This window comes from Gymnoscopelus microlampas, assembly GCF_963454915.1.
Source record: "Gymnoscopelus microlampas genome assembly, chromosome: 19".
In the NCBI taxonomy this organism is placed as follows: Eukaryota; Metazoa; Chordata; class Actinopteri; order Myctophiformes; family Myctophidae; genus Gymnoscopelus; species Gymnoscopelus microlampas.
The window spans coordinates 46,218,981-46,240,892 of NC_139956.1; the positions used below are offsets into that span (position 1 = coordinate 46,218,981).

Below are 21,912 nucleotides of genomic sequence, written 5' to 3' on the forward strand. Positions count from 1 at the left end.
TTCAGCAAGGGTAGTCGTACAATAATGTCACAAAAAGCACCATCTGTAATAACCAAACAGTATACTATATGATACACCTACATACAATATCCTGCACTATGCAGCCAAGGAAAAAAAAGAGGAAACGTAGGGTCATGTCCTCACAGTCACAGTACACTGCCCAAACCACAATAAAAAAGCCTCAGTACTAAGCCTATAGGCTACTGCATAACAAGAACATACTGTAAATACAGCTGCAGTGTCAAACAGTGTACTCAGCTAAAGTACATGTTACTGCGACCTTTCTTGTGCCTAGAACTAAACTTGACTTGCCTAAGCAAAATATTTCCATACAGGCCAGAGTAATGGGGAGAGGGGGCACTGGCAGCCAGTATATAGGCCTCTTGATTTTAAAGTCTGAGAGCTATTCCAAGAGCACACAAGTAGATGTCCCGACCAAAGGATGAGGACTCAGTGTTGGGGTTCACATGGTGCTGTAGTGCAGCAAGTCTTTCGGCTGACAGGGGGCATTGGATGTCTGGTACAATAACTCCATGCTCAGAGTTGTCACTTTGTTCTTCCCGAGATGGTTGCTCCTCAGCTTGCTGGATCTGGAATGACCAATACAAGCATCCATACATCAGACACTGATTACTGGCAAGTCAAATGAGCTTCAACACACCCATACTGAACATCAGATCAGAGATCAGTCTTCATGCCATGTTTTGTTTATATTAAGATGCAGTGTTTTCATTTAAGGGTTTCTTTCCCCATCTGACCATTTTTGCAGGTTAGTCTTGTATGACCTAATACATACCTCTGCTATGTCTGGCTCTGACACAGGTGCTTGCAGCATCCCAATCATCCACAGCTGATTCGGCGTCAGATTTCTCTCTGTACGCAAGGGGTGATTATCCCAGCTCTCCGTGAAATGCTGCAAATCCGATCGCAGTCGTGGTATAAAGACATAGCCCACACAGAAGAGGTGGACAGCATTGGACAGGTCAATAAAGCCCTCTTCCTCTAAACTGTGGAGCACGTTGTAGTATTCGCATGTTACACTCCAAACATCTCTCCATAGGCGCTCCACTCTAAAAACAAGGGAGGGAATACAGATGAGACTAGACCATATAGTGTGAAGTCTTTCAAAACACTATTAAAACCATCAAGATAGATAGATGACTCAAAAGGTTATACATTCTAATATTTTAGAAGAAAAACAACATGTACAACCTCTGGTTATGGACGCTTTTTCCAGCAATAAAGCTGCCACGACCTGTTCCTCGCACAGTGAACATGCATCTAGCAATGTCTAAATTTTCAACACCATGATCCCCTCGTACTCTGAAAGACAAAGACAATGTACAAAATGATGCATTTTACTGTGTTGGAAGCCATCACCATTATCACTAATTTTTCTTTATGGCACTAAAATCCATTTATAAATGCACAGAATCACTAGATGCTTTTGTGTCTGTCTGCACCTGTGTACCACACAGATCTCAAGACCTGTCTGACCGATTGACTAGAAACGTATGCGTATCAGTCATGTCACAAGTGCGTTGTGATGAGCCGAGTGGGAAAGTCGGTCGAATATAGATAAATCTGCAAATCCCAATATGGTGTCATAATCTGACATCACAGAGTGACCAGGACTGTTACTGTAAATTAGTGAAGGTAGTAAACATCTCTCATATTTGACTGAGATATTGCCTTGGCAAAATGGGAGCTGCACCTGATTTACTCTGATTTACTCTTAGCTCCTAGGGTTCATTCTGAGTTGGGAAAATCTTTTTCTTTTAATGCCCCCAACTCCTGGAATGCCCTTTTACAAACTTTTCAATGCCATCTTTTGCCCAGTTTCATCTTTGATTATGCTCCACTATGTATCTGTTTGTAACTGTTTTTAAACAATGTTGCCTTCCTGTCTGTTGTTGTCGTTTATATTGCGTCTACATCACTGTTAATGAGGATAACCTCAGTGCCTCTCGAGCTTAAATAAAGGTTTGAAATGAAGGAAAGCCCCAAAACATAATTCAATTGAAGCAGAGTAAAACATACACTACCAGCCACCCAAACGCTTGGCAACATGGATTAAGATTAACATATTTATTTTGTATATGTACCTATAAAGAAAATGCAGCGTATCTGTGTGTCTGTGCCAGGCACGCACATTTGACCCTATATGCCCTGGAACAGACATTTACATGTGTAACCTTGGAAACGACGGGTAGGATGTGGAGCTTCACAATATCAACACCAATCGGCATGTCACATGCCCAGATGTGGAGATTCTCGTTTTTCACTTCATTTCTAAAATGTGTGTTGACATTGTCATCTTCTAAAAAATAGTTTAATACACTTGCCTTGATGGCCATCCGTGTTTCTCAACTCCATCCATAAAGAATCCAAAAGCCGTCTCTGCTTTGTTATTCAAAGCTGTGTCCATGTAAAAGATCTGTAAAGAAATGGGACACTTGTAGTTCATATTTACAAGATTATAATGTGAACATATAAAAGATATGGGCACAGAATAGGTAGGGCTGCAGCAGTACCCCCACAACCCCAGCTTTCAAACACACACATGCACACGTGAAAATTAAACACACCTTCCTTGAAAATCCATCAATTGCTCCGAAAATCACAATGTTGTACCTAACAAAAAGTAAATTGTTAGACAGCACTGATATTGCATTTGGGTGACATGAAAGTCAAAGGGCAGAAGTAGTCCAGTAGAGGAAATAGCACCTTATTAACTTGTGGTTTGTGTCGATGTGGACAAGAGACAAGGGAGCGGGAACAGAGTATGCCCGTCTAGCAATGCAAGACAGCTGGATCATCCTGGCAACTATTCCTGCACCATCCACACGCTGCAACGACATCTTTACTCTTCTCCATGTAATCCGATGCCCCATAGCTTGCAGAGATCCTTTCACTAGCCTGTAGCCAGCATGGGGCATTCTTGTCTTTATAGACCTAACTTTCTGATCTAGCACATCATCTGGTATGTCTGAATAGCATTTTCTGACAGAGAGGTTATGATGTTTCATCTGTCTGTAAAGAGTTGACCTTGAAATCCCATGGAGGTCAGCCAAAGAAGTCATTGGTAACCCAGTACTGAGTAGATTCAGGAGTGTTTGGATTTCTATGTTAAGCTTGGGTCGCCCTACACTTCCACTATATTCAATAACAGCTACATCATCAAATAGTGGAGGGTCATTACTCTGTGATAGATAAGTGCTGACAACTTCAGACAGCTGTTGTAGACTATCTACTATACACTCAGGAAAGTCAATATAAGCTGCCCCAGCTCGAACAAACTGCAACTCTTGAGAGCAAACAAAGTGTAGGTATTCAAAGTCAATGGGCTGTCTGTTAATCACTGAGGCAAGTCTATCCCTGACTCTCTGCAAGAGCTGCCGTCCCATGGGTTCCTGAAACAAGGTAAAATACGAAATTTAAAGAAGTTAACATAAAAGTAACAAAGATAGTGTGTCACAAACATCATATTGTACACTGATCATACAGAGCACAGCATAAAGGTCACTCACTAACAATTGGCTATTGAAGGACGATACTGGAAAACAAGTTACTACTTACTCATTTACTTTCTGGGGAAAAAACCTTACCTGGAACTGTAACCTGCCTGGTTGGTTCTGCATTCTGCCAGGAAGACAAGGGGAAGTATTGTTATTGAGTGGAAAAGGCCATAATACCCATTTTAAATCATTAGGCGGGTATGGTCAATATTATGTCATTATGTATTAATGCAAGAGCATAGAAATATAAGACATTGCTCTTGCATTAATAACAAAAACCAAACCAAACCAAACCAAACTTGCATACTGATTATGTCACTGGTAGGCAGGTTTATGAACTCCTCTGTGACAGTGAGTAGTCATAAAAGGTGTAATCTTATAATGAACATGAGTGAGGACCAATTATATGAAGATAAGTTGAAAATGGGTGAAGTGATCCTTTCATTGATTGATTTAATATTGAAGTAAAAACTTGTCTTGGCCTTGTTTCTATTGTGGTCCTGTGTATTCAATGCATTGACACATTTAAAGACATACAATAATATAAATACATCATCAACACTGGTAGCAATAAAACATATATGAACAGTTGGTCATTTATGGTGTTAAGCTTAGACTTTACTAGGAGGGCCAGTGGACATGTGCATGTGGACAGGTGCACTTTTAATTGACTAAGTAGCCTAGTAGTAGTTGCAACAAAGGATGACAAAATAATGTCAGCACCACACCACAAATAGAGCATTATAATTTATTACGCTTAATTTATTAACTGGCTGGAAATGTAGGCCTACCTCACTGTAGAACGCCTGTGTGGCTAGCAGCAAAAATAATGTAGGCTATTTCCATCACGTTAATCAAAGTGAAGCAAATAAAACATAACATGCATGCTATTACTATATGGGAGTTAACAATACTTACACATAGATTTTCTGGCAGCCTCTCACGATCTGTTTATGTTTGATACTTGTTTACTATCTTTGGTTGACTTCATCTACTTCTTTCTTTTGTAATTTCGGCACACTAGACGCCCGTCAGCCTAGTACTGCCTCCCATTGTTTGTGTTGGGTACTGCACATTTTAACTTAACTATAATTCCACAAATTTCTGTGCCTCTGTAGCTCTGTCTGTCTGTCTGTCTGTCTGTCTGTCTGTCTGTCTGTCTGTCTGTCTGTCTGCCCAAAATCGGTTCTGCCCGGTTCTCCTCAGTGGCTGGAGCAATTGATCTGCATTTGCACACAGCCATTCAATTGATTGATTGATTGATTGAAATCTTTATTTAGAAGACATGGAAGTACAGTTTACAATACAAGGTCAACTAAAATGAATCGCCCATAAAAGGCTTGTTTCAAATGAGATCCCCACATACTCAAATCATGGAGATGTATAATAAAAAGGGCATTTCACATTTTTGTTGCATAGCAGGAGAATGAGTTCAATTCCTTGTTTCTGCCAAATCTGGACATGATCAGTGGAGCTGCCTTTGGTGTTGTGATTGTGGACTTACATTTACGTTTATACTTTGACAGGTACATGGGTATCCCAATGTTGTGGTGTATCTTGTAGACCATTGGTTCTCAAAGTGGGGTCCGGGGACCCCCAGGGGTACTTGAGGGGGTTCCAGGGGGTCCCCAGCTAAATGATGGATAGGAACCAAATGGACCCTTATGGGTCTGTAACTCTGAGAGCGTACAAATGGAACCAAATGGACCCGATGGGTCCATTTGGTTCCATTTGTACGCTCTCAGAGTTAAATTAACATTGATTTTACAATATGAATTGGGGTCCCAGAGATAGAGATTTCATTAAATGGGGTCCGTAGCCTAATGCATGTTAAACTGGGGGGTCCTTGAAATTAAAATGGTTGAGAATCACTGCTAGAGCCGTAAAAAATCTTCTCTTATGGGGGTCCCTGGCATATATTTTTCAAATGGGGGTCCGCAGGCTAATAAGTGTCAATTTGGGGGTCCTTGACATGAAAAAGTTTGAGAACCACTGTTGTAGACCAGGCCCATTGCAAGTTGCCGTACTCTGTCCTCAACCCTGAGCCATCCGACCCTAGCAAAGTGAGCAGGGGTTAGATGAGTTGTATGTTTAAGGCCAAGAAGTAGCCTTACTAGTTTGTTTTGGGATGTCTGGAGTCTTGTTTTTAAGGCCTGAGTGGTGTTGTGGGACCATGAGGGGCATGCATAGTCGAAATGACCTTGGATGAGGGCCCCTGTAAGAATCCTCAAGGTATTCTTACTGACTAGAGGAAATCCTACAGTATACAAAAAACGTGTTATTTGGTTGACCTTTTTGATGACTCTCCTCGTGTCAGAGAGAAAATCCATCACAGCTTTCACAACATATTATAATTATGCATTCCCCACTGCACTTTGATATTCCACAGGTGTGAGAAGATTGCAGGGCACCCCAGCATCTAGCACTGTGTAGAGAACAGGACATTCCTCTCCATTGTATATTTGGAGCACTCCATCACATGCTGCACAGTCCCTTTCCCACATTTACACTGTATAGACTGATAGCTTTTAGTTTACCCATGATCCTAGATGACCATTTATGCATTTGATGCGTTTACTGTAAATCGCTCAGGAGTCTGCTAAACCTAAAACTTTTCCTTCTTTGGCTGCACAATAGGTTATGCAAATGCTGTAAAGCTGAATGAAGTCTGTTGCACGTTGATGTAGATGTGAGGCTCTCCAGCTTGTGCACCCTGGCTAAATCCTTGGACATGCCCTGGGACAAATATATTTCCATAGGCCTAATTTCAGCAGAAATATTGTATTCAGCTACAGTACATACTGTACAAGTGTTTAACCAATTACTTCATATCCTAACAAATGCAAGTCTTAGTATCCATATTTCTTCACATTCAACCAACATTATACACAACGACCATAAATGTTTATGCTAAAACTGACATAATATGCATCAGCTGCAGTAATAAGTAAAACAGATAAGACAATTCCTTCAGTTTAGTGCAATTGTTTATTCAACACTTATCAAAGCATTGCATTTAGTTTACGGCATACAGCGTTTGCAAGTCCATGAACAAGACATTTCTACAGTAGACAGACATTTGCTTTAAGTACAGCAGCTGTAGGAGGAGAGCTGCACACTGTATGCTACCATAGAGTAATTTTACGTAAATAAGCAGAGTAATGTGCCCCAAAACATTACTCTGCTTAAATAAAAGATCAATCTAGACTAGAAATTATACAGCGAGGCTCTACTTTGTTGGTCAGCAACTGTCAAGAGATTGATGTGCACTAGACTACTACCCATTTGATCCAGATAATTTGATCTCACATGAAATTAAACTACTTCAGTGACACGCCAACTGTAGGAAATAAATAAAACGAAGTCCAGTAAATATTGGTTGAACAGTTAGACTGCCCACAGATAAAGTGCCCTTAAGAAATGGTGCAAAACATGTGCAATTAGATTACAGATTTACAACTTGACAAGCACATGAACAGCATTCTTCAGTCAGCTTCCCCAACAACGAAGAGACCGCGACACTCCACTGGCTTTTTTTGCATGACCTTGATGAGGTCGTAAACCTCAAGGCCTTCCCGCAGCTGTTGCAGCATTGCTGTGCAGTGGATGGTGATGTGCAAAACAATAGCCCTAGAAGGAAGAGGATAACAGCAATGTCAAAACACAATGTAAACTGTACAATTAGCTATAACACTCGAGTGTAAAGACCCCTTCAAAGCAGTACATTAACTTTAAAGTCTTCAGTTCATAATTGAAAAATAAAATCTACCTGTACATATGCAATAGTATAATATTTCTCCATACTAGTGAAGACAGTAAAGACATCAAAATGCAAAACAAACCTTATGATTTCTTTACGGTCCGCGTCGACTCTACCAGTGTAGCCACAGTCTGCCATTCTTTCAGCGAGGGGAGACGGGTCAGATGCATCTTCAATCTGAAATTATTTACAAGCAACAAGGATTAAGCTCACAACTTTTGAGTTATGCGTCTACAGCATCATACTGTACATATTCACCCATCTCACAGATTAATCAATAATTTACAGTTAATTCCTGTTAAGCGACTTGCCTCTCCAAAACTAATTAAGTTAATGCAAGAACCAAACTTCTAGATGAATTGTCATTAGGGAACCTACAGTCATATTAAGGTATGGCGTAAAACTGCTGTTCAAAACTTGGGGTCAGATTACTTTCTATGCAAATAAAGAAACATTTAGATAACCTGAAGCAGTTCACCAAACATACCTCTTTGATCAAGGGGTAATGCATAACATCAGTTTTGTCCACAACGCCAGTGACGAGGTAATCGTAGCACCACTCCTGCAGGAACCGTGGTGCTGGTCCTCCTTGGGCAAGGCTTACTGCAAAAATTTCACCTGCAGTTCTGGATGAAACACAAATGAAGACAGTTTTAAGTACTGATCTAACATGACTGACAGCAAGAAGAATTTATCAACTTTCACACACACACACACACACACACACACACACACACACACACACACACACACACACACACACACACACACACACACACACACACTTTACAATATGTACAAATGTAAAGCTGCAAATAAAGCTCATAGTAGGCAGGATTCAAATCTGTGTCCCCTGCATGTGTACCAAAATGTATACCACTGAGCTAGTAGAGCACCTGTCAAACTGTAGTCATGGAACGCAGATATGCACAAACAAAGCCTATAGTTATGCTAACTTTCAAGTGGTTAGGAGCTAGAATGAAGAACATACTTGAAGAGGTCATTGTTGGCATCATTTGTAGAGTACTTTGGCATTTTTCCCTTCTCCCTTTCCCCTTCGAACAGCCGCTTCTCGATCGTAGCAATCATTGCTACAGGCAAAAACAGACAAAACAGAACATTAGTCTAGCTAAAAGGAAAAAACATGCAGTTATTCTATCCTAGGGGGGGAAAAGCATATTGTTCCAGATGTTTTCCAAATGGCATAGCAATTAAAATAATTGATTTAAACTCTTCTACAACATAATGTACCCTAATGCCACATATGAATACAACTCACTGGACAGGAACTCCTTCGGTGCTCCAGTATCGACTCCCTTTTCTCCCAGGAAGGACACTCGCAGTGGGTTCTGTGGGCCACCATTGTTCTTCCGGCGGTTCCACAGTTTCAGACCCCTCTCAACCATGCCATCTCTGGACACAAGAATGTTGAAGGTCTTGGTCCTGTCTATCTGTGCCGCCAAAAATCGAATGACGTCCTCCTCGCTGTTAAGTTTAAAACCATTCAAATGAATAGAATGCATGGCCCTTTCAAAAAGTATTGAAATGTTACAATTGCTTACCATGTGCCAAATGCTTACCATGATATATGATCCAGATTAGAGCGGATGCTGTCATGGTCAAACTGTGAGAGATCTTCCCGATCGGAGCATGCCGTGTCAAGCTGGCAGAAGTCCTTTCCCATACTAATGTAAAGAAAACACATTTACACTTGTCATGTCAATAAATATACACAGATTACCATCTACTACCTCATATCAGACCTGTGACAAATCAAACAATCACCTTTCACCACAGAAGCTCTCATGTTCCATATTGTCCAACACAGGTAACCCTCTGGTACAACCCTCTGGACTTTGGACCCCATCCATCTAGATGCAGGCACATGGAAAACATTGACAATCAGAATTGTGAGGAGCACATTTATCCAAAAAAAGCTCTCACCCACTCACCTGAGCCCCAAAATGTCTACATAAATAAGTGCATTTTAACATACATAAGCACCAATAAGCAGATTAAGGTATAAACATCATTGAGGCATTTTGAATTGCAACTAAGACCTAAAACTTAATATGAATGTTATATTGCTCTCCATTTAAAATGGGAAAGTAGACAACCATGCGCCACCTAGATGCCCATCATCATTTGACCCACCTGCTGAAAGCAATTTTGACCTCTGGACTCTGGTTCTTCCTCTTCCAGCAACACCACATCTACAGCCTGAGCAGAGGAGTAAAACATGTTAAGTTAGCAGATGAGTAAAACATGACCCGGTAGATATGCTGAGGTTGGAGTTAATCAGAAAAGGACAATCTCAAGTTACAACTGGAAGGTGAACTTTTTACAGCTTTGATTTCACATGCCTAATAAGAGGCAAAGTAGAAAACATTATTACCTCGTTTTCTGAGCCGGATGAGTTTCCGCACTGATCAATGTGCAGTGCCAACATCTGTAGTGGCATTAAGGCCATGCAACGTTTGCATGCCACTTTTGGCATCAGTGCGAAGTCTGGAGCATCTGCTGGCAGCGGAGTTAGGTCCAGCTCATCTTGGAGGGGCACTATGTAGAGAGTTTGTTTTCCTCCACCTCCGGAGGCACTTCTGACGGCAGAACCAGAGTATCCCCTTGCGTCCAACACGACTCGTGACATTTTCCTCCTCCCATTTCCACCTTTGAAAAGCATGTAGCACAACTGAAATGATGCAGTATATAGTGCATTATTTTGTATCGATGAATTATTTGTTGGAATACGTCTAGTGACAACTTAAAAAGTGCACCTGATGCTTTGTACAGAAGCCATCTGTCCTGCAGGTTGTTCATCTTTGGAAATGCTGTCCTTAATAAACTGGATAACTGATGAGGGAAAAGAAAAACGTCAACTGCTTGTATTTAGACAGTATAGCTTTGTTGCCACACAATCAATACACTTGGGAACAAAATATGCATTTCAAATTAAACATTGCACCTCTGAATGACTGAAGTCGTGTGTAATGGCCAATGTCCTCTTTCCCATGCCTGCCTGCATGAGCTCCAGCTCATCACGGGGTGAAGGTGTAGTGTCATGTTTGGAGGCCAGTAACAGGAAGTTCACTTGGAATGGCTTCCATGACTTCTTTGACCTCTTTTCTGGAACGTGGCAAGCGGGACCCTTGTTTTTGGCAAGGCCTTTTAGAAAGGTTCCAGGGAAGGCACTATAAGAATTACAAATTTAAAACAATGTTAAACATATTTTTATTAAGCCAAAGAGTTGGGGGAAAAATAATAAATAAAAACTTGAGCAAATTAAGTCATTTTCCTTAAGGACCCCTGGTCCCCACAGTGATAAACACTGCTGATAATATTAATAAAGCCATTAAATGCAATTCTTAGCAAGTGCCTTGAATCACAATACATATGTACAACAACATTGTGTAATACTACAAACAATTTGCTTTTTTACCTGTACATCTCATCATCTACCGTAAGCATTGCAGTTGTAGCACTCCGAAACGGTCTAGGCTCCTCGGGAATGGCTCTGTTGAGCACTAACAGACATGTCTGAGCAGCTTCCGCGGCTGCACGCTGGTCATACTGGAATGACAGTTAAGGAGTTATCAGCAACCAACAATTGATTCCAATCACACGCAGGACAACATTGGAAAACAAGTTTATATTTTGTCCCCATTTTCCCACTATGACAACATGGTGAGCAAATGTATATGAATGAGCAAAGTATCCTTACCTGGTCCTGTGGTTGGCCTGGCTGGGCCTGAGGTCGGTATGGCTGGTTTAGCATTCTGCAAGGGTGACAAGGACACGTTAATGTCAAGGACCCCTGGTCCCCACACTGATAAACACTGCTGTATGATAGCACTGGTGCTATTAAGAATGATTAAGCCACTAAATACAATTCATAGCAAGCGCCTTGAATCACAATACATATATACAACAACATAGTGCAAGTCTACAACAACATTTTTTTTTACCTGTGCATCTCAGTACTGGCTTATAGGCTTTTACCTGTGCATTATAGGCTCATCTCTGTGGAGCATGGACATGAGGTGGTGAACAGTGGCTGATCGCTCATCATGCTGGAATGACAGTTGAGGAGTTACGGTTAATTAGAATATTGTTAATATGAGAGCACAAAACACAGAACATAAGACCCACTAACATTTGATTCCAGCCACACGCAAGGTTATAGTTTGGCTGTTGTCTCACAATGACCACATGGTGAGCAAATGTATATGAATGAGCAAAGTATCCTTGCCTGAGGTCTGCCTGGCTGGGCCTGAGGTGGGCCTGGCTGGGCCTGAGTTCGGCCTGGCTGGGCCTGAGGTGGGCCTGGCTGGGCCTGAGGTGGGCCTGGCTGGGCCTGAGGTCGGCCTGGCTGTGCCTGAGGTGGGCCTGACTGGGCCTGAGGTCGGCCTGGTTGGTTCTGCATTCTGTCAGGGAGAACAGGAGAAGTTAGTGTCATTAGGTGTAAAAAGCCACAAGACATGGGCCATGGCTACAGGCTGTAGGAGCCAGAATGTGCATCTGTATGATGTTTAAATGTATTTATTAGACTGTTAGTAGGCTACAAACGCTTAGGGTACTCTGGTTATTAAAACAGTACCATGTACAGTAGAACAGGGGTCTTCAACGTTTTCAGGCCAAGGACCCCCTAGCTGAGAGACAGATGAAGCAAGGACCCCCTACTCTATATTGTATAAAAGTGTTTCAGATTCAACTTATTTGTTTACGTGGTCTGCTCTTTTTTCCCTCTACACCTATAGCCTCTTTGCCAAAAAATAGCCGATCTACAAGCTGCGTTGTGAGCTTGTAGATCTGCTATTTTTGGCTAAAGTTCTCCTCAGAAAAGGGATGCTGGGGTTCAAGTGGTTAATGTAAAAAAAAAAAAAATCATATCACAGAAAGATTTGGTGGACCCCTGTAGTAACTCTGAGGACCCCCTAGGGGTCCCGGACCCCCTGTTGAAGACCCCTGCAGTAGAAGGTTCCGTGATAGGAAATAAGAGTGAGCTAGGCTCAGACATATTCTGGCTGCTTAAGTTTCATACTAATTTGGGTTTCCAGAACAAGAATTCTGTAAATATATTAAAGTTATATTAAAGAACCAGTTCGCGCGCGCCGGCTTGAGTCCTTGCGTGTTCCGGTGGAAAGGGAGGGTTTAAGACGTTGGCCAATGGAGAGGTGGCTTACATCTTTTCAGCGTAGGACACGCCTTCTGAACTTCAACCCCTCACACAAAAAAAAACCGAGAGAGAGAAAAAAAAAATCGAGACCAAAGACTTAGGTTTTGAGAGAGAAGACGTTTTGCAATCAGAAAAAAAAAACTTTCATTGGCAAACAAGGAAAAAAAACATTAAAAACATTAACACATTTTATTACCCAAACATTTTACTAAGTATTTTGTTTTATGTAGTTTAAACAGTTTTCCTTATTTTTTTACTCTTGAATTTTTTAAGTTTTGTTCTCAATTATTTTTTCTTTTCTTTCAAGTCTTATATTTTTTTGCTTGCAAATAATTTTTTTGATTGCGTTTTTAATTTGTTTTAATGAAAAAAATGTTTTTGTTCTGTTTATATAATTTCCTTTGCTTACTAATTATAATTCTTTGCTTGCTGTTTTATTTTGTTTTCATTCAAAACTATTCTTTGCTCTGTTTATATTTTTTCTCTCTCTAATGTTTTTATTTTGTTTGGTTAATAAAGACACAAATGTAACTCCATACCGGTTGCCCCACATGTTAACTAGCAGTCCGGAGTCTTTGTGCAATGTATTAGTGCATATTTTTCAATAAAGAAGTGTTTTAATCCCGTCTGTGGCCGAACGCCATTCCCCCTCGTTTATTCCCTTTTGCATTGAGTGTAATTCCGACTTTGACTTGATGCGCCCCGTCACTACCGCCATTGGGAACTTCCAACATAATCGTCCACAGACGGGATTAAAACACTTCTTTATTGATACTTACGGTCTAATACATTGCACAGAGACTCCGGACGGCTTATTAACATTTAGGGGGACCGGGTAAGCGCCTTATATATTTTTATTACACGGCTTGGTTGAATGCTCGATTCTGATTGGTCAGTCATCGGTCATTATTTCTGGATAATGACCGATGAGCTCAATAACGGACCGCTGTCTAATCAGAGACTCAGAACACCTGCTCATATCAACCTGGGCGCTGCTTGATTTTATGCTTTATCCAACATGACAGCCATGTAAACAAACAACCAATGTCATTTACAACTAAACGTTGCTCTCAAGAATGTTTTTGAAAACATTTGAAGTGAGAAATAGACGATGCAATAACCGAAAAGTCATTCTATTTGATCCACTACACTTCCTTGTTTATCGTGGCGCAACAACGGGGGAATACCAAAACGCTCGCCCCAAAACATAGTCGCCCCGGGGCAAATCCGGCGGTATTACAGGCAAACCGGCAGTAAATAGAATGGGGGGCGAGTGTGTTTTGGGGCGAGTTTTTTTCCATTTCGTCATTTGTTTTTGCGAGGCGAACTTGTCCGCCCAGCCCAATACTTATGGAATACTTTCATTGCCGTAAGCAAGTTCACGTGACACTTGACAATATGTTGAAAGGGTGTGCTTTGATTGGCTAGCGAGACGCCTGACGAAATACATACCTATAAATAGGTGTGTCACTTCGCAACATTGTTTACATGTTTCGAAGTGACATCAGTGCCATCAGCCAAGCTAATATTTAGTCAGGGGATATTAGCAGAAAAAGTTCCAATCTTGGAATAAATTCCTTACCAAAAATCCTCACCAATGTGTTTGTAAAGGTGTCTAGTAACACATCTAACAAAGACTGAAATGCAGTTTCCCTAGTTTCCCAATTTCCCCACACATATCCATCAGCCAAGCTAACATTGGTCAAGTGACACGTGACAATATGTAATATTGACAGGATTAATGGAGAGTATCTCTTCCTCTCCGTCCGTCTCTATGTGTCCGCCTGAGAACACCCAACATTGGTCAAGCTGCATGTGACATCACAATATGTTATATAAATAGGTAAGACAAGATCAATCAGGAACAGTACTTTCCAGTACAAATTACCCGACCGTGCGTGTGTGTGTCCGTCTGAGAACACCTAACATTGGTCTATATTACATATTCTGATGTAATATAAATAGCTTAGACAGGATCAATCAGGAACAGTACTTTCCAGTACAAACTGAGATCACAGCTGAGATCACACAATGCAACTAACTCCCAGTACGCGAACTGAAGAAGCAGCAAATCATCGTCTGAAGCTTGGTGTAGTAATAATGACTGTTCGATGGTTGATTTGATTGTGGTTGCTTACCACCTCTGTATCTCATTACTTATTGCTATAACTAGAAGCTCGGCCCTGCTACGCAGGGCCTCGCGTCTAGCCCGCCGCCACGCCCACGTAGCGCCCGCGGCCACTTGGCAGCGCATATAAGTGGCATAGCGTCATGAGGGCCAGTGGGGCCGTGGCTCGGTCAGTGAAGACCCTGTAGCGCGGATGATATGTGGCATAGAGGGGCAGATTTGAAATCTCCAGAGGAAACGTCCGTGGGCTACCATTGGTTCAGCGATGTGTGCGGGCGCCCTGCGGGCCCTCCTCCTCCACCAATGTGCAGTATTGAGAGCCCTGACGTCACAACATTTGGAGCGATGGGCACTGCACTCTGGTTGGTTAGGGTCCACCTAGGGCCCAGGTAGAAGCCAGTTAAAGCCTGCATGGGCAAACCCAGTTAGGACCCGCCTTGGTCCCACATAAACGTGGCTAGTTGGGGCCCACCTAAGGGCCAGGTAGAAGCGACTTATAGCCCGCATGGGCATAGCAGTTAAGACCCACCTCGGCCCCACATAGAATTGCCTAGGTGGGGCCCACCTAAGGGCCAGGTAGAGTCGGTGGGGACCCCCCACAGGCCAATGTTAAAATGGTAGCACTTGTTCCTCAACATAGTGTGAATGTGCGTGCAAAGTTGACCACAATCGGACGCTGCATTCATGATTTGCGGCATTTTGTGCAAACTTTAGATGTGAATCTTAGCCAATCGGGATGGAATATGAAAGATTAAACAGATCCGTCTTGATCACATGACTATAGAGATCATGTGTACCGATTTGCGTGAAATGTAGATATAATCGGAAGGAGTAATGTAAAGAAATATGTTGTACATAAGGCGGCCTCCTGGTGGAGCTATAAAAGGTAGATGTGAGAAATGTAGGGGAAAGGTTTTTCCTTGACCTCTAGAGAGTGCACATACAAAGTTTTACACAGATTGGTGCAGGTATAGGTAAAAACACAAATCGGACTGTTATAGCGCCACCATGAGGCTGATTAGAAAAATCTCAAGTGGAATTTCTTGCTCGGCATAGTGGGAATGTGGGTGCAAAGTTGCACGGAAAGTGCATGCTGTGTTCATAATTTGAGGCATTTTGGTCAAAACGGAGCAGTCCTGGAAACTGTGGAAGCCATTTTTAGTCAAGCAGGATGGAAAATGAAAAATCTGAAAGAGCGTGTTTTTTTAATGACTATAGAGATACTGTGTATCGATGTGCGTGATGTTAGGACAAAATATGTAGCAGTACTGTGAGAAAATGTGTTTTGCAAAAAGCGGCCTCCTGGTGGCACTATAACAGGGCCATGTGAAAGAAATGGGGCAGAGGTTCTGAATTGGCATCCAGGGAGTGTGTGCACAGTTGCGCTGCGATCAAGCCAACGATGCGGTAGATTAGCTATCCACAGACCGTCGGACGGACAGGGGGTAAAACATACTCTCGCGCCATCCCTTTCGGCCTGGCGGAGACAATAAAAAAGCTAAAGTGAAGGAAAAGAGCATTACTGCAGCAAAAGTAGTCAACAAACTATACTATAAAACATTGGCCACATTGTCAAATAAATTAAGAAAGAGGCAAACATGTTGAAAATAGCCGATCTACAAGCTTACAACGCCTCTCAACGTGAGGCGTTGTGAGCTTGTAGATCGGCTATTTTCACAATATTGACTTGTGGAACGGAGTCAAACAAAATTGGGGGGGTCCCCAGTTCAAATATGATTTTTTTGGGGGGGGGGGGGGCGGTAGCCACTGCCCTAATCGGGGCGAAATTATCTGAAATTACTACATGACCATAATGCAGCCTAAACGTGCGTTGCACGGGGCGGTCCTGCCATTACGTTAGTTACTGGAGTTTCTGTGGAGCTACACCAGAAGACACACACAACATACACCATCTACAATGGACTAACGGAGCAGCAATAATAACAGTTACCGCACGAACGTGCATTGTTGACAAAGTGATTGCACAGCCGCTGCAGGCATGACAGCCACGTTAGCGTTAGCTACATGCCAACTATCACAGCGTCCTGTCCTTCGTCGCTGCGACTGACTCTGATGGCTACAGCCATAGATAAACACAACAGCAAGCTCTCTGAGATGCCATTGTCTGGGAACTGCTCTTAGCGTGACACGACCAATGAGAGTGAGCGCTTTCGTTGTTGCTAAGATACGGTGCATGGCACACGGCGTCTCTGCCCCATAGCTTGTAGATCTCTCACACATGATTGGCGTAGGCTGCGTTGCCGTCGACGCTGATTGGCTGCATGTTGCTGTGACGTTGAAATGGGGTGCCAGGTCTGCTTTGTGTGTAAGCGATTTTGGGCTCATTTGGGCGCGCTTTTGGGCTGTTTTCCATAGAGCACGGCAGGGCTTGTTTCTGTCCCGTGACGGATGTGGCAAAGAAGGTGCAAAACGAACCATCCGGAAGTAAAGTGCGAGATGAAATATATAGCACTTTATGATTATTAGAGAAGGAGACAGATGTGAAGGTGGAAAATGGAATGTAGGAGGTTATATAGTTTTTCATGAGCGATTTTTGTAGCAAGTTGTGAGTGAATTGGGCCACTCCTGTGGGCGGGGGGCTGAATAGAACCATTCGGGTTTGGGAAGGAGACGCTCTCTGTTTGAGTGGTGAGATAATATAATTGCTATGATATAGTAACCTGTTCTATCTTTGGTAAGAATTAGAACATTTCTAGAAAACTATGGTTAAAGATAGGGTAAGTGATTTCCTTTGGTTAAAATAGCACGGGTCCGCTGGCGGAGACCTGTGCTCCGAGGAGCACATTTTCTAGTTATTATTATTATTATTATTATTAGTAGTAGTAGTAGTATTAGTAGTAGTAGTAGTAGTAGTAGTAGTAATATGACCTTGATAGAACTATCAAGGTCATCGCTTGATTCTGATTGGCTGAATCCTGTTGTAAAATACTCAATAACCACACATATGGATCACATGTATGTGTATCACTGCTCCACCATCTTGTTTACAATATTCACCGTAACGTTCCATGGATGAATCACTGTTTGATTTAGTTGTTCCTATAGCAAGGTAAGAGGAGCATTTACACTGCACCCTCCTAGCTGTTTACAGGCAGACTATTTTCAGGGACTATTTTCTTGTAGAAATGATTGTTAATTATTGTAGTGAAATTAATATTGAATACAGTTTTAATTGGGTTGTCTATGATTGTCATGTTGCCGTATTTGTTTTTTATCAAAGCAATAAACCATGTGAGGTGGTGGTTTACAGTGATTGTAGAACAGTTAGAGGGTTGTAGTCACTCTCTGCATCGTTCCCAACTAGGGGCGGCCATAGCTGGGTGGTTAGTGAGCCCGCCTAGGGAGCCAGAGGCCCTGGTTGCCCCAGGTTCGATTCCAGGCCATCCCAGCATATGCGTCGATGAAATGAAATTTGTCCCTGAGCAAGACTCTTAATCCCTAATTGCTCACAGGTTCTCATTGGAAACAAGACCGCAAGGACTTTCATGAACGACCTGTTAAAAGGAATTATCCTTAACAACACCTCATAGCTGCTCTAAACTCACATTAAACCACAGCCTGGTCTGGCTTATTGCTTTATTCTAACATATAGGTGTGTGTTCTCATGTTTGTGCATGTTTTCTCCTCCCTGCAGTGGCCGGTCACCCGTGTCAGACCAACAATGGAGGCTTGCAGTAACCTGTGTCTGCTCTCACCTGGAGGAGGCTACAAGTGTTCCTGTCCCACCCACTTCTACTTGGCAGCTGATGGCAAGCAGTGCATGTCCAACTGCACTGCCAGCCAGGTGATTCACCTCGCCTTCACTTGTGTTACGCTGTATGACTTTATGTCTCATGTCTGCTTTTGATACATTACTGATTCTAAACATAATCCTTTGTCTCCCCCATCAGTTTGTTTGTAAGAATGAAAAGTGCATTCCGTTCTCGTGGAAATGTGACACGATAGACGACTGTGAGAACTGCTGTGAGTTGAAACCTTGCACGCACGCACACACTTTTTTAAATTTAGATATAAATCATACATTTCATTTTTAATTATCAGTCATTCCCAGCTTGTGAATATCAAATAAATATCATCAAACAGGAGAAACAAAGGATGTATATTTCAACACATCAACAAGCTGCTGTATTGGTAGAGAGGATCCATGTACTCTGTTACAGTCAAACTCATTTATTTGATGATTTTTTCTCCTCAGTTCTCCAGGTTAAACCAACACACAACTCAACAGGTAAACAAAGATGAAAGACAACTGATCATAGATTACAGTATTGAAATAAAGTGATGTAATGTTGTAATTTAATTTAATGTGAAGTAATATGTTTTAATGCTTACTCTGTACAGAGTCTGATGATGTCAGGTTGTTGGGAGGAACCAGTAACTATACTGGTTGTCTAAATAGTGATTAAACATGTGTAAAGAACACCATTAGTTATTTAAGGTGTCTTGTGGCCAGGTCTTAGACTTAGAGCTTAGATATATATGAGCTCTAGAGGAGGACATTGTTTCATGTTAGTTATTTTCTTTCTCTTTGAATATTGAAATATTAATTCAGTTTGTTTATGGGCTTACTGTTAGAAATGTATTGTGTTTAAAGTTCCATGATATGCATTCATATACACGTAAGTTTCATTTAACTTCTGCTGTCGTTAAATAAATTCATATTTTACATTATAATGAACACTGCATACGATGGGACCTTTTTTTTCTCGAAATGATGCATTCCTCCCTCTCTCTCTCTCTCTCTCTCTCTCTCTCTCTCTCTCTCTCTCTCTCTCTCTCTCTCTCTCTCTCTCTCTCTCTCTCTCTCTCTCCAGAGTCAGTGAGGTTGGTGAATGGGACTAGTGTGTGTTCAGGCAGAGTGGAGGTGAAGTCTAATCCGTCGTGGGTCTCAGTGTATGAAGGTGACTTTGACCAACAGGATGCAGAGGTGGTCTGTAGGGAGCTTGGATGTGGGGTCCCTTCAGTCCTCCAGGGGGCGCTCTATGCAGAAGTGGACACTCCAATGTGGACCAAAGAGTTCCAGTGTGAAGGCAATGAGTCTGTTCTCCTGGACTGTGGAACCTCAGACTCAACTAGAAACACCAGCTCACCTAACAAGACTGTTGAACTCACTTGCTTAGGTAAAATACTATATATACTATATATAAACTATATTTTTGATGATCATTTTCTAATGACATTGATGTTACTTTGTTCTTTAATGTTTACTCTCTTGTCTCTGTACAGAGTCTGCTGATGTCAGGTTGGTGGGAGGAAGCAGTAACTGCATTGGTATACTGGAGATGAAACACCAGGGAGAGTGGAGACCAGTGGATGGTTGGTCTGACTGGAACCTGAAGTCATCATCTGTAGTGTGTAGACAGCTGGACTGTGGCTCTGCTTTTTCAAGAAAGTCGAATTCTGGTTTTACACGTGAACCTGTTTGGTGGATTTCATCGTCCTGTGTTGGGTCTGAGTCTTCACTCAGAGAGTGTGGAACAAAGGTTTCTGGTAATTCTGCTGCCAGACTGGAGGTGATCTGTTCAGGTAAAACAGTGACTTCCTCAATGGCATATATACATATCTATCTATCTATCTATCTATCTATCTATCTATCTATCTATCTATCTATCTATCTATCTATCTATCTCAGTCAACCACCTCATCTGTCTTACAGATCTGCCGTTTAATCCAAACATCACCTTCTTCTCCTCCTCCAACGGGGTTTTTGAGGGCCAGCAACAGGTGATGGAGGGTTACAGCTTCTCCATCAGCTGCTCCATCCAGCCACAGTACCCAGGAGGCTCCTTCCATCTCACCTTCACTGGATCCAACACAACACACAACTACACCCAGCCAGCTGTCAATCACTCTGCCAACTTCCTGTTTCCTGTTGCAAACCACACCCACCAAGGGAACTACAGCTGTATTTATCGCTTAAATGTTTACTCAAATGACTTGTACAATAAGAGCCAGTTCCTCTACTCAAATAACTTCTACAATAAGAGCCAGTTCCTCTCTGTCACTGTCACAGGTAACCAGAATTACATTGACTTTTCAAGTCACAATATGAAACTCAATCAAGAAAAAATACATAAAGCAGGATTTAATATGACATAAATTAACAATTGTTAAATAATTACATCAAATAAACTTTTTAATGAGAGTTGATCTTTACTTAATGTCTGATGTTGTAAAATATTTTCTCTCGCAGCTTCTCATCTGACATCTAACATCCTCAAAGTTACAGTCGTAATGCTGCTGCTGTTGGTGGTGATAAGCTATGTCCTCTATCGTGTCTGGAAGGTAATGTATACGTCTTTATTCAATCTTTATTCATCTTCATTCAATACCAGACCAGAATATAAATTAAGTAGTTCCACTGTTTGTATTGAAGAGAACCTGATCTGATCCAGTAAGATCAAGTTGTGTGCTGCTGTGTGTCTCCAGGCCACCAGAGGGCGGAGAGCAGGAGTGGAGACCAGAGTTTATTATAATGTAGGACGGGAGAACGTTGACATGGTTTATTACAACACTGTTGGTTCCGATGCTGAAGCTGGACCCAGTGAAGAGACAGAATACCACCAGTATGAAGAGATAAACCTCCAAGGAAGGTCTGAAGCTGGACCCAGTGAAGAGACCGAATACGACCAGTATGACGACATAGATCTACCAGGAGGGTCTGAAGCTGGACCCAGTGAAGAGACAGAATACCACCAGTATGACGACATAGATCTACCAGGAGGGTCTGAAGCTGGACCCAGTGAAGAGACAGAATACCACCAGTATGATGACATAGATCTACCAGGAGGGTCTGAAGCTGGACCCAGTGAAGAGACCGAATACGACCAGTATGACGACATAGATCTACCAGGAGGGTCTGAAGCTGGACCCAGTGAAGAGACAGAATACGACCAGTATGACGACATAGAATCTAGCAGGAGGGTCTGGAGCTGGACCCAGTGAAGAGACAGAATACCACGAGTATGACAACATAGATCTGCCAGGAGGGTCTGAAACCGGACCCAGTGAAGAACCAGGACACCACGTGTATGAGATGGATCTCTAAGGAGTTCATGTCACATCCATCACATAACTGTCCGTCAAGGTTTGAACATTTACACTGAACTGTAAATGTATCAGAAAGACCAAGTGAGGTTTAGAAGAGGCAGATAAAGTCTTCAGTGAAAACATTCATGAGGATACAAGTCAGAAGACAATGACACCTACAGGGAACAAGAGCTCTGTGTTTGAAGATCAGATCACATTGGACCGTGTCTGTCTTCACCCTCATGGTGTTTCATCAAGTCATTATAACTATCAGTAATTA

General features: G+C 42.1%; 3 protein-coding genes across 3 annotated transcripts; 1 reads left to right on the forward strand and 2 right to left on the reverse strand.

Moving 5' to 3' along the window:
- Window positions 1–360: 360 nt before the first annotated feature.
- On the reverse strand, window positions 361–1,312 carry LOC311034673 (uncharacterized protein). Its single transcript, XM_084042609.1, has 3 exons — window positions 1,213–1,312; window positions 797–1,070; window positions 361–590 (listed from the first exon to the last, which is right to left on the reverse strand). The coding sequence occupies exons 1-3, from the start codon at window positions 1,275–1,277 to the stop codon at window positions 390–392; spliced, it is 540 nt and encodes a 179-aa protein (XP_083898735.1). The 5' UTR covers window positions 1,278–1,312; the 3' UTR covers window positions 361–389.
- A 6,932-nt stretch (window positions 1,313–8,244) lies between these two features.
- Window positions 8,245–13,188, reverse strand: LOC311034549 (uncharacterized protein; the record flags this gene model as incomplete). The annotated part of the gene is made up of 11 exons (XM_084042429.1): window positions 8,245–8,369; window positions 8,558–8,763; window positions 8,859–8,963; window positions 9,064–9,149; window positions 9,433–9,498; window positions 9,674–9,948; window positions 10,294–10,469; window positions 10,718–10,848; window positions 11,000–11,054; window positions 11,528–11,702; window positions 13,167–13,188. 11 exons carry the CDS (start codon window positions 13,186–13,188, stop codon window positions 8,245–8,247), a joined length of 1,422 nt encoding a protein of 473 aa, XP_083898555.1.
- A 4,368-nt stretch (window positions 13,189–17,556) lies between these two features.
- Window positions 17,557–21,548, forward strand: LOC311034550 (uncharacterized protein; the record flags this gene model as incomplete). The annotated part of the gene is made up of 10 exons (XM_084042430.1): window positions 17,557–17,601; window positions 18,238–18,387; window positions 18,494–18,566; window positions 18,799–18,831; window positions 19,418–19,723; window positions 19,830–20,129; window positions 20,260–20,374; window positions 20,555–20,616; window positions 20,797–20,888; window positions 21,033–21,548. The coding sequence occupies 10 exons, from the start codon at window positions 17,557–17,559 to the stop codon at window positions 21,546–21,548; spliced, it is 1,692 nt and encodes a 563-aa protein (XP_083898556.1).
- Window positions 21,549–21,912: the final 364 nt, after the last annotated feature.

What these genes read in the sequence shown, in the direction of transcription:
- LOC311034673 (XM_084042609.1), bottom strand. Translation starts at nt 1,277, where the DNA reads ATGTTCACTGTGCGAGGAACAGGTCGTGGCAGCTTTATTGCTGGAAAA. An exon ending in AAAAGCGTCCATAACCAGAG is followed by an intron (nt 1,071 to 1,212) that starts GTTGTACATGTT and finishes CCTTGTTTTTAG; the next exon opens with AGTGGAGCGCCTATGGAGAG. An exon ending in CAGAGCCAGACATAGCAGAG is followed by an intron (nt 591 to 796) that starts GTATGTATTAGG and finishes TGGTCATTCCAG; the next exon opens with ATCCAGCAAGCTGAGGAGCA.